Source organism: Leptidea sinapis, chromosome 11, assembly GCF_905404315.1.
Source record: "Leptidea sinapis chromosome 11, ilLepSina1.1, whole genome shotgun sequence".
Taxonomy (NCBI): Eukaryota; Metazoa; Arthropoda; class Insecta; order Lepidoptera; family Pieridae; genus Leptidea; species Leptidea sinapis.
This window is the reverse complement of record NC_066275.1, coordinates 8,186,306-8,199,675: the sequence shown is the minus strand read 5'-3', so window position 1 is coordinate 8,199,675 and position 13,370 is coordinate 8,186,306. Positions and strand designations below refer to the sequence as shown.

The 13,370-nt window shown below is 34.4% G+C and overlaps 1 protein-coding gene and 1 long non-coding RNA gene across 2 annotated transcripts in view; both read left to right on the top strand.

The window, feature by feature from the left end:
- Positions 1 to 6,236, top strand: part of LOC126966866 (homeotic protein Sex combs reduced-like) — a 58,928-nt gene extending 52,692 nt beyond the window's left edge. Inside the window, exon 3 of the mRNA XM_050811139.1 lies at positions 3,439 to 6,236. Coding sequence (XP_050667096.1) covers positions 3,439 to 3,743 — 305 coding nt within the window. The 3' untranslated portion in view covers positions 3,744 to 6,236. The remainder of the gene's footprint in view (positions 1 to 3,438) is intronic.
- A 5,687-nt stretch (positions 6,237 to 11,923) lies between these two features.
- Positions 11,924 to 13,370, top strand: part of LOC126966908 (uncharacterized) — a 28,834-nt gene continuing 27,387 nt past the window's right edge. The window contains exon 1 of the long non-coding RNA XR_007729845.1: positions 11,924 to 11,999. This is a non-coding gene — a long non-coding RNA (uncharacterized LOC126966908). The remainder of the gene's footprint in view (positions 12,000 to 13,370) is intronic.

Sequence of the window (13,370 nt, the reverse complement as noted above, 5' to 3'; positions counted from 1 at the left end):
AACGTGAATTAGGTAACTATAATAATATTGGGAAAAGAAGATTGCCTTTGAAATTTATTTAGCGACAAAACAATACTTATAGTTTTTACAATAATATAATTACCTACATGAAGTAAAAATACTGGCAATATTTCCGCGTAGGAATAGCTGTCAGCGCTTAAATTTCCACTAGCTCTATTGAGATCGTAGATAGTGCTTAAAACGATCTTCGCGCCGGGATTTTTCGACAATTTCTCGACACCAAACGGCACAAAGACGGCTCACGAGCAGCAGCGACAGATTCAACAGAAATAGCCTGGATATGAGAAGTAGCTATGGTGTTGACGCAAGTCTTGTCCCAGACTAGCGCCTTCCCCCGTGCCCAAGGCACTAGGGTAATGCTTCAGTTCAGTTTCGTGAAATTGTAAATAAATACCGCAAAAAAAATTACAGAAAAGGAAATTTACGAGAGGAATGTTTGATCGTTTAATGAAAATTTTACGATTATTTCTACGGGTTTTTTTAGGTGACAACAAAAGTTTTCACAATAATCTATAATGATATTGTACAATGACTAATCAATCGTATTTGATTTAATGTAGTATATATACATAGTCCAAGTAGTATAGGTTACATTTTATGCCATAATTTTGAAAAGAACCCTATCCTATATCTGGACAACATGACTGAAATTCTCGTGGACGAAGTAGCGGGCAGAATTTATATTTAGCTAACTAGCTAACGGTAATTTTAAACATAAAAGGAAATATATCAACTCCACCTGATGAAACTCTTATGTTTAATATTATTTCCGTTAAAAAGCTATTTCATCGATCAACATTATGCTAATATTAAAACAACGACACTTGATGTATTGGGGAATAATTTATCAATCAGCTCTTGTCACAAATATATCAGTTATACCTGTTCAAACGTTTTTACATCTCGACTCTGCACTTCCTAATAATATTGTATTCAAATCGCGATACTAATGTAAGCTTCTCATTAGAATCATCATAATTCAGAATTCACATTGAAATTCATATAGCCTCGTACTGTGCCGAGTAGTTTCGTCGCAACAAGGATTATGCTAAAATAATTCTTCGATTCACTTGTTTGTGCATCCCGACTGCCACTAACGTTTCAATCTCGTAGGGTTTTTGTCGTACTTCGGAACACATCGAATATTTATGGTATTTTAACATCTTTATAGACGCGTCTTTGACGTTTTCGAATAAGGGAAAGTACAGTTTCTGTATTTATTACGAACACTTGATTTCTTTTTCAATACAGATGAATGCGATATCGCATGTCATTTTTCTAAAGCTTATAAATATTAATAGATGTATTATCCCAATTTTAAGTGTAAGCAGCAGATTAATATTTAGCATTATGAATGCATTTTTTTCTACTTGCAAGTCGGACATTTTAAGTCTGCGGAGTTCTGGATTTCCTTTGCTTTCTTTTGACATATCAATTAATTTTGATACTTTAATTAAGATGAGCCTAAAACTGCATAAGGATGTTTTTGGCAGCAGCCTATCTTTGTTAACTAGTAGGTAAGTATCGTGGCTCTACATTGAATATTAAAAAAAAACGCACTTTGTACACAATCCTAAACGAGGCCAGAATTATTGTTTTTGGATTTTACGTCTGTTTATATTACCGTGCTACTATATAAGAAACGGTTAAACCGTTTTCAACGTGGTTTTAGTGATATATTGTTCCCAAATTCCCAGTATTTATTTAAATATTACAACTGTATTTATTAAAATATTATATTTCCTTTGAAACGAGTGAACAGATGATTATTGCCTGTGAACATCAGAGGAACCACAAGAGCGTAGTCAAACTTTCAGGAAGGTCTAAAAACGATTCAATGATCTAATTGTCATAACTATAGTCCATTGTAAACTAAATTTACGTATAAAATCATAGTGACGATAACAGGATTGAGATTTGAACTAGTTGAGAAACTATATATTAAATTGAGCGAACTTTGCAACGTAATGGCCTATTAATATGATATAGGTATATAAATGTAGGTTAATCGTCAGATATTTCGTAAGTGATTAATTAAAACGAGGCTCTTTAAAGAAATTTAAAAAATGGTTTTGTTTAATTTCGAAGACACAGTCGCGACAGCACGGGTATCTATCAAGACGGTACTGGCGTTGGTCCAACTCCTACCAGCACGAATCGTTGATGTTTACTGACAGGTGGCTCCTACGACCCACGATCGTGGCGACATCCTACGCTACCGCTGACTATATTCACGGAATCACTGATTACCGAGATATATTCACTCAATATATATAAGTGATGCGAAAACAAAATAAAAGATAAATTTGCGAATGTATATACAACGTTGGATGAGGGCAAGGCAAGACCGATGGGCGTGGAGATTTTTTTATAACATTAAGGGACGAGAGGTATTACGAGGGTAATTGATATGCCTGCATATTGATTATCGATACAATGCAGTGCCGCTCAAGATTCTAGAAAAATCCAAAAACTCTGAGCGACAATACAAATACTCGTTTGCCCAGTTATTTCACTAGCTACGGCGCCCTTCAGACAGAAACACAGTAATGCTTACACATTACTACTTCAAGGCGGAAATAGGCGCTGTTGTGGTACCCATAATCTAGCCAGAATCCAGTGCAAAGGAGCCTCCCACTGGTAAAATACATACACAAAACAAAATAATGATTAATTTGCAAATGAAAATACAACGTTGCATGAGGGTAGCGCAAAACCGATCGTCGTGGAGATCTTTGGGGGAGGCGTTTGTCCAGCAGTTTACGTCTTTCGGCTGATATTATTATGATTTTTATTATGATATAAAAAACAGTTATTTTGCTTTCCTACTTCCTTCAATAGTCAAGGCTAACTGGTAACAAATTCAAAAATATAGTAGGTACTTGTAAAAATGATCGCAAAGTAATAAATATATTAAGATAACAGGATTAACAATTTCTATTGTTTAACCTACATCAAGACACATATATAAATGACAATTACAATTATTAAAACACTTTCATTAGAATATTGATCAACATAATTTACAGAATTAATTTATAAATTTTATTAAGAATAAACGCGTGATTATAACATGTTATATCAGGTATACTCCTATCTTGATGACATAAATTCAACGTAATTTAATAAAATATAAAAACTATTTCTTTGGAGACTCCATGGATTCTCGTGAATAACAAATAAAGTGTATTTTTACTGTATTACTATTTAAAAGTGGCTCAAGTCTGAGTCGTGCACATTGCCGCAAGCTGCACATCACAATCGCGCAAGCGTAGCACGAACTCGATCGAGACAGCTATTCATAGCTGTTAAAACAGACATCAAGCCCTTAATATTAACTTATCTCGTTTTCCGATCAGAATAATTCATAAAACCATTCATATGAAATTTTATTTATACCCTATTAACATTTTCCAGGTACAGTTAACGCCAACGGAGAAACGAAACGCCAAAGGACTTCATATACGCGCTACCAGACGCTGGAGTTGGAGAAAGAGTTCCATTTCAATCGCTACTTGACCCGAAGGAGAAGAATTGAGATCGCTCACGCGCTGTGTCTCACTGAGAGACAGATCAAGATCTGGTTCCAGAACAGACGCATGAAGTGGAAGAAGGAACATAAGATGGCTTCAATGAATATTGTTCCATATCATATGAATCCATATGGCCACCCGTACCAGTTCGATCTTCACCCGAGTCAGTTCGCTCATTTGTCCGCATAGGATCAGTGGAATTTTTCGAATAGTGGATAACTGATTTACTAAATCAGCTGAATGAAGTCTCATTGTTTCTTGTTGCTATGCTACAAGAACTAGACTGAATCAGTTATTCGCTGTTCGAAAAATTTACTAGAGCGAATTCGTTGTTGAACTTATTGTTGTGTTAGTGACACTAAAAGGACAATCTAAGTGACTAAATATAGAAGTTAAATTTAGAAGTTTCCACAATCAAATGTTTTGCTAAGAGGCGAGAGTTTTGTTTTTTTGTAAACATCAACAAAGTCGTGTTTTTAATTTTAATTGCAAATGTTGTCGAACGCGTCAGTAATGTTAAAGTTTTAGAAAAAGAAAATTTGCCTAGTCATAAGCTAAATGTTCGTAATACATTACCTACCTAATCTTATAAGATAGATATTCGAATAACTAGTGTTATAATTATGATGGCTATGTTATATTAATGTAATGCAATTGTGTTTGAGAAATTACATTTACTTAGAGTATCATAAAAATATTGAGCCATCGATTTGACAAATTCGGAAATGTACAGGGAAAAAATTTGAAAATCAAATCACGAGATGAATGCAAAATCTTGATCTGCATTGTTAGTACAATTAATTATTATAGTGTGGACATATTAAAAATTAGAAAAGGCTTGTAAGAGAGCTGTGAACTTTTAGAAATTAGCATGATTAAGAATTCTTAAAATTACGAAACATTGTAAATAATTCTTACTTGTAGGATTTTAAAATATTAATATATTCAGCTTAGTGTCTACTTATGATGACTAATGAATTATTTTATGTTCCTTTATTAATGTACATAATAATTATTAAGCTAGAATTAGATAATAATATATTTCTTTCAGCATTTTTTTTTTCAAGTAATCTCGTGATTGCGTCCAAAATGGCTCAAAGCAAATGCAATAACTGTTTGTGGCTTGCAAAGACCAATAACACAAAATCTCGTATCAAGATACTGTAACACAGGGATGCTCAAACGGTCGATCGGGATCGACTGGTCGATCGCGAGTGGTTTTTGAGTCGATCTCGAGAAAAAAATCCGGTATAATAAACTAAAATCGGTAATTACGTACCATCTTATGAAAAGTATGCTCAGGACATGCAGTGTCACGCTTCAACATCCAAAGTCACTCTTTAGTTAAGCTTAGAACTTTAGAACGCGTTTGTTTTGTAAGAACCAATAAACTCGCAATTTTAAATAATAATTATGAGTTTTTTCATTGATATTTAAGAGCAGACCTACACTTACCTTGACTAAAAGAATGCATATTTTGCGCAAAACTAATATCTATGTCATCGTGACACTCTACCTGGGCGACAATCCTTCATCACACATACTCGAAGCCTCTCAGAGCCGATCGATCGTAGTGTACAAATTTTGAGGTAGATCGCCAGCAGTTCAAGCTTGAGCACCCCTGCTGTAACATAATATTAATCGAGCCAATTATTTGGAATACGTATCACCAGGAAATCTTTCAAAAGTTGCAAATTTACTGCATGTGCTGAAATTTGTTATTATTTAATTAAAAATTGCAATTGCTAACTGTGAAATAAATAATTTTAATCAAGAATCTCTTTACATGTACATAACACGATTTTGTTAATGAACTGATTGTACTTAAACTAAAACGTAATTAAATTATCTCTTCTTCCTATAAGTACGCTTTAAGTACGTATAATATATTTTAAGGAATTAAATGTTTTGTTTTGGCTTTATATTGTTCTCCTTTTTTATTACTTTGTTTTGTTAAATTTTAAACTTGTCTCATGCTTGCAAATTGCTATTCATAATTTCATTAAATCAACCGTTACTTGTCTGTTTACTTACCTTTTTATAAAATAGATATACTTTATGAAGATATAATTAATACACTAGTGGATGTATGAAACAACAGCTGATTCGGCTATGAGAGTACTTTTCACAGTTTGTTGAATTGAATTGCCAACTGGCAATTGCTAATAAGTTGTTCCAGTGAACATAGGGAATGTTTATTATTTAAAATTACTTAAATTTTGCATCCAATACACACTATTTGACATCAATAGGGTAACTCGTCAAGCTAATTAACCTTTATAGAATTGCATTCATAGCTTCATCATATCGATACATTTTATCGATAATTGGCTACGTTAAATTTCTACGAAAATCAATAGAAATATTCAACTATTAGTCATTTAATTTTTCATATTACTTTTAAGTTTGACTAGTGACAGTTCAAATCCATTAAGACTAAATTTCCGCTAAGCGTTCTTCATGTTGAACTTGAGCGGTTGTTCTTTAGGTTAAAGGAACTGGTTACACTATTTGCTCATCTTTCTCACTAAGCAAAGGCTATTCTTGGATTGCATTTTATTTTGTTGGCAAAAATAGAGTGTCTATTTGAAAATAATTTGCAATTAAATATTCCGATATTTATCATTTCTCCTTTAGACGTTCTTATAGATATAAATTCATTAGTGTCATGTCACAGTCAATATAAAATTTAAAAAACTAAATTTTATGAACGATGCGGTAGGTACTCGAATCCAAGACCTCCGGCGTTTCGTGCCGTGCCGTTTAACCAACTGAGCCAACCGTTCGAGTGACGTAACATCACAAAATGTTGTATGCTTTGTTCAACTCTCAGGTTGTGGCTTCATCTACAGAATCTACTTTACAGTTGATAACCTGCTCAACCCCAATATTTGCAAATTAGGAAATTGTCTTAAGATGTCACTCTTGACTAAATTAAATCTAAATAATTTGTTATGTTTTTAAAGTGATAACCCTCACTTTGTGGGTTCGAGTTCGACATCGTTCATTAAATTTTGTTTTTTCAAATTTTATTTGTGTATTAATCCTTACATAACAAATTATTTCGATTTAAATTTTTCACATATTCCTTACACCGTGAGCATGGATGCATTTTAAGTCATTGATGACGTCTAAGCTGTAATCTTTATAATATCATCATTATTGTTTTAGTAGTTCCTATGCGCCAGTGTTTAACCATTTTTCTTTCCAACCTTTTCTTCGTTTATTTATTATTTGTAAATAATATTACAAAGTTTTGTAAATTATGCAATGTTACAATGATATTTATCATAATCACAATCTCATAAGTACAATATTGTAAATTTACTGTGCAATAGGATGTGGCTTATTTTTTTTTTGTAACTAAGTTGATTGCATATGAATATTTTGTAAAAATTGTTTATTTACTTATGTTATTTTGTAATTAATTACAATCGTAAGCATCTATCGTTCATTCCAATTTAAATGAGAGCTATAAATACGCTAAAAGATCATTTAAATTATTGTACCTAATGTATGAAATATTAAAATGTATTGAGAATGAAAATTTGGTGAAAATGATAAAAATAAATTATGATTATAAAAATATTGGTTTTTATTGTTGATATTATAACTATTTGTTGAGACTTGAACGATAACACACACAAACACCCTGTAAATGAAAGTAACAGCCTGAACGATCCACATATAAAGCAACATTTCGCAAAACAATTTGGATTTTCCGATATTTCAATGCAACCGCCTGTTAGACGCCGTGCCATTGAGTCTCTCGCGTTCTGCTATGATAAATGATCAACACCAATGACATGACAACCAAACCTGAGGGGCCACCACGTGCCAACAAAGAGTCGAAAATACGAAGGTTGCTTTACTTTGTAGGTCGCGGGGTTCGAACGCTTTCTATAAATCATTGTCATTCTATGTTTTTACGAAATTTTAGTTGTATTAAGTATGTTGATTTAATGTAGAGGACTCCGTACCATGAATTTTGTCTACAACGTACACATTATATTTGCCATGGTCTTTCAGTAGATTATGTTTGGTCAATCCTCTTACAAGGAGGGGATATATTCCTCGATGGATCACGCGGTAGGTTCTGTTTGTATTTTGTAGTGATGAGACTCTCCTTTGCATATGTTAGCTAGAAGGTAACCTTTTCATACCACCACCAAATGTCGCGAAGTGTGTGAATACTACCTATTTGTTGGTCAGTTTGAACGATGCTGAAATTATTGAAATTACTAACTTGGCTACTTAAACTGAAGTAGATTCTTGACAGTCCTGGGCGGCAATATATTATAATAGGTAGCCCCCAATATAAACCAAATACACTTACTAGTATACTTCTAGTCACATCTAGTTATAAAAATACCAAAATAAATAGAAACGTGGAATTTGTATGTAAGAGGAGGACATAGGAGCTTACGGGTCACCTGATATTAAGTGATCATCGCCGCTCACATTCTCTGTGTTCCTTGAAAACCGCCACAGATGGCGTGTCGTGCGAAGGTGGAATTCGGTGGCAGGAATCAGGCCAAACAACACTTCAAAAGACTCCCGAGATAAATACGTAGAAGTTTCTACGCATAAACAGGTGATCTAGCTGTTCACAGAGCACTGGGTCCCCTACAATTCGAGGGCAGCGCAGGACCGATCGTAATGGTTATCTTAGGGTGAGGCCTTTGTCCAGCAGTGGACGTCTTCCGGCTGAAATGAAAATGGAACTGCTAAAGACAATCATAGCCTGGTGCCAGGTTGCCTCATTGTTTAATGTTATATATACTTAATATAAATATTATATATACTTGTACAATGTTTGTCCGGAAGGGGCTCTATGTACTTCCAAAACACTAATTTCTGCCGAAAACAGCAGTGAGCTTGCATTGTGTTCGGACTTGAAAGTTTAACCATTAATCACAGGAGCATTGCCGACCTTCTAAAGCGTCGAATAAAGTAACGTGCAAATGAGTGAGATTTGAAAACAGAAAACGCATTGGTACGTGACGGGCGAGAATCGAATCGGAGACTCCGTGGTGAGAGTCAATGGTACAACCTATTGCGCCACCTTTTATTTCCCCAAGTATTTCCATTTTTTTATGAAAATAAGGGTCGAGTCGAGCAGGTCGTTCAGCTGATGGTAATTGCGACGCCCTGCCCATTCAACGCAGTGCTGATCAGGATTTTTGAAAGACCCGAAAATTCTGAGCGGCACTAAAACTCATTTGCCCAGTAATTTCATTTGTTACGGCGCCCTTCGGACCAAAATACAGAAATACAGTAATGCTTGCGCATTACTGCATCACGGCAGAAATAGGCGCCATTGTGGTACCCATAATCTAGCCGGCATACTGTGCAAAGGAGCCTCCAACTGGTAAATGTTATAAGTCCATTTAAGATGTGATAAGATCAGTTGTGTTATAAGGAGAAGATGAAAGTAGGTTATGTCAAATTTAAGAGGGAGTAAGATTAGGAAATATAGGACTGCATTCCACAATCAGATAACGAATGGCTTGACCTTTTCAAGCTAGGAGTACGAAAAGAGCAAATGAGTTGATGCGAGTTAAAGAAAGCCTGGCAAGTGTATCTAGTATGATAAATGGAGGACTGTTATATCTAACCAATAGGCTGCGAGACAGAAGTCTTGAGTATTTCGTGAACAGACACGTCTTGTCCTTAGTCTGGCATTTAATACTTTTAGAATTAAAAGAAACAATAACATCCTGTTTGAATTAGGAACCTGTAATTCTTTTATGAATATATTTTCGCACTTCCGCGCGTGTCTGAGTTGAATAATCGTGTGACATTAAAGTACAGTGGGGTGATAAATAGAACTGAATTTGGGAGATATGGAGCCAAATCATTTTTGAAACTCTTCTGCTTAGTGTTAGTTCAGTGTTTGTATACTGACGCTATTGACAGTTTAAATGAAACCTACTCTGTGAAAGAAAAGTGAAAAAAGAATAAGCCAAAGATAAGGCCGTCCACGTAGTATTCGCACAATAAAAGCAATCAAACCGGTGTTGCTATTCGAAGAAAACAGTCCAAAAGCGAAAAATTTTATCCCGCGAGAAGTTATTAATACATGACTTAGGAGTTCGAGGACAAACAAGCGAAGGGTTCTGATCTTAAGTGATCACCATCGTCCACATTATAGGCTTTTTAGAAAAGTGTACGCGATGTTTTGCACCCATGTCGTATCTTCCTGGAACCATGGCGGAAGAAAGCTCATTCCTGAAGGTTGAACGTGAAAGAAAGTTCATTGAAAACCACGTTGTGGAGGAACGCCACACATCCAGATGGTGGGGTTGATATCCTAACTTGAGCTTATAAGGGAAGCACTCAAGCCTATTCTCGTAACCCTTTCGGCAGACCAATTGGATCATCAATTAACTAGATATCGCCAAGCGTCATAACACTGTCTACATTAGGTTCATGTTTAATGTTTACTTTTGTTTAATATTAGAGACACAAATGCCAGAAACAAAAGTTTATGGTTACAGAGGGATGGAATGAATCTTTGTTAGATTCATCATCAGCCGGAAGACGTCCACTGCTGGAGAAAGGCCTCCGCCAACTATCTCCACGACGATCAGTCCTGCGCTACCGCTAAGTTTAGATGACTATCCTATTAGGGCAATTTTGACTAGATCATCGGTCCATCATGTGGGCCTATTCGAGGACTTTACTGCCCCAAAGGCTATCTGTCCGTCGAGCTATGTGCCCTGCCCACTGCCACTTCGGTATCGGAAACAGTAGTAGCACTTAATACAGAACAACTGCAGTGATCACTTATATCAAGTTCTCTGGACGTAACTGCGGTCAGTGTAGAGTGATTTTTGGCTTCAGTTTCTTAAGTTTAAAGCTCCCAGATTGCAAAAAATAAAAATCAATAAATTACACCTACAAACAATTTCAAATCAAAACAAATCACTTCATTCATCTAGGTCAAGGAAATCACACTTATGAATGTCCAAAATTGAGCTTACGTGAGAAGAACTGGCAAGAAACTCAATGCCACTCTTTTAAATCAACATTACAGCTTCGTCGTTCCAAAATTTTTTGAAATAAAAGTTTAAGTAAAGTAAGGCAACAAAAATCCTCAACCATCACGACACTTGCTGATCCATACACAAGTAAGTTAAAAAAATAAACGTAAATTAATAAATAAAAACATAAGAGTTATTCATTACGTTATAGTAGATGCATCAATCAACACTATACACCAAAATTTGTGAGCCCCAATGTTTACATACTAATAGAATAGAAATTGGAAAACCTGGTCTTATATAGTATTGTAATAAGTACATTTTGCATGTATTCCCAGTTTTGCAGATGAATTTAGTAACAATGCGCGCCAACCCACGATAATCCGAAAGCAGTTCGAATCAAAAGCTCTGTAAGATATTATTAATGTTCCTCCGTCCATCTGATAGTAGTCTTAGATTATGAGATTGACTGCATTAAAGGTGTGTTTGCGGTCGTACACCATTTTTCAAATCTTGTCTCAAACAATATAAGTACGACAATGTTTTGACGAGGCAAGATAACATTGCTGGTATTTGAATAATGCATGCTCAATGAGATTAGTCGCCGATTTGATTAATCATATTGCTTGCTTTGACAGACGTTTGCTAGATATAAAATGGTTAATGATTGTTAACCATTATTATGGCACGGCATCTGAGTTGTATGGACATATTATAATAATATTATTATTATAAAATGTACAAACTATCTTTGATGGTTTCATTTTATCAGTTTCGTTTTCAATAAACTTATTTGGGGTTCGGTGGTGTTGATGTTAAACTATATTATTTTCATACCATGCAGTCTACGTTCAGACTAATAAAAAGACAAATAATTTTCAGGTAAGTAAATAAAATAACATTTTTACTAAACATATTTTTAAACTTTGCTTTCAGCGCCATCTAGTGTAAATAATAAAAACTAAATATATTTAAAAGCATTGTTGGTAGTTAACCTTCATGGTTGCCTTGTTGTAGTTCACATATATTTTCATAGATGGCTCTTATAAGATTTTTTTTTTTAATATTTTAACAATTTTATATAACATCAAAAAAATCGATTGGTTAGTTGTAGTTAGTAGTAGGATGAAAATAATTTATATTTAGTAGTCGTTTATTTATTCAGGTAAAATATTTTTTCAAAATAAATAGTCAATACCTATTGCCGATTCATTTTGCGCGACAAACGACAAAACTTAGTAGGTTGTCTTTACAATGTAGTTCGCTCATTTCGTGACAGATGGCGTTTGAGCCGATGGTAGCGTAGATAAAACAGGGCTAGAAAATTTCGGATATCGAGTGAGCTTTGCACTTCGGAAGCTCCAGTAAGTTTTCGCCGGCAAGAGACGAATGGCGTTCGCTGTATCAAGAAATTTTCTCATCAACTGACCATGTTTTAAGAAAGAAAAGACTGCAAAGGGTAAGTATACACCTAGATAATTATTTAAGTATAGATAAATATGGAGAATTGATTCGTTTATTGTAATCTATTAAAGCTTTTGTGTTAAGATGTATGTATAGCTATAGAAATGTCAAATCTATTTTTTGATATGTGAAGACGAATTGTAATAAACAGCACATAAAATGCTTCAATATTAACCTAATTCTTTTGAATTCGGTCACTCATTATGATTTCCGTCAAAATCTACAACGCCCTTCTAGATTTTATTCGTTCATTTAATTCATTAGCATATTATGCTATTAATCGCCCCAGATAGTACGAATAGGTATATTTTAAATACCTACTACGCGAATTTTGTAATTTTTGTGCTACAGCTTACGAAAAATTTGCTCGCAATTTAATTCTTACTTAAATTTCTATTGTCATATTTTCAAAGACGTGTTACAAATACTTTAATCCATTTATATGAAAGTAAATAATGCTCTTAAGCCCATTAAACGATTCTGGGTAGGCCCAATTGTAAGGGCTCGAGCCGCCGATAAAATTCGTTACAAAAACTTTTGACGTGAAATTTATACCTGACTTCCATGAATGGCGTTATTTTACTTCAAAGCATGTTGGAAAAAAGAAGAGTAATAAAATATGGCCGCCTCAAAGGCACCTCTGATGCGCTTGTGCCGATTTTTGTCTTGCGCATTTTGAACAGACCGGCAGCGACTACTAGTGTTTCTCGATCCTAAGTGTTGTAAGTTCGTGCAACTTTTTTGTATCGACTACATTTCAAATCTATTAAGTTTTAGCTTAGGTTCAATTTGTGATCTGAGCGCTTGCTCAGGTCACATGCTTATTCGCATTCGCAAATTTGAACTTCTGAAATCCGAATTGGTGAAGGTAATCCTTCACCAATTCGGATTGATAATTCAGGTCGTAAACGTCTGATTTTTTTGACAATTGAATCTCTTAAGCGTTCTTAAATGGCAATATAAAAGCTGTGATAGATTTTGTTACAAAAGATAGTATTCCAAAGAGAAAGTAGTAGATTTTAAAAATATTTTTTTAAAATGATCATATTGTTAAAAGCTTTAATGAAGTACAATTGTAATACTTATTTTTTATTGTGAATACCCAAATAAGTTTTAAAGTGTCCCATGGTCATTCTTTAAAGTCAAAGTTATTGGCACGAAACATTTATATATAGCTAAAGTTGTCAATATTTGATGGCTGAAAAATTTATCTGCATCTCGATTCAATTTAATCAATACTCAAATTCGAGTTTCATTTTCTGTTCGAGAAACGATATTAGTGGCTGCGTAACAACTTGTAAAAGATGCGCAGTATCCCACATCACAGAAATTGTCGCATTTTCTGTTAGTAAGCCTGTGTTTTTAA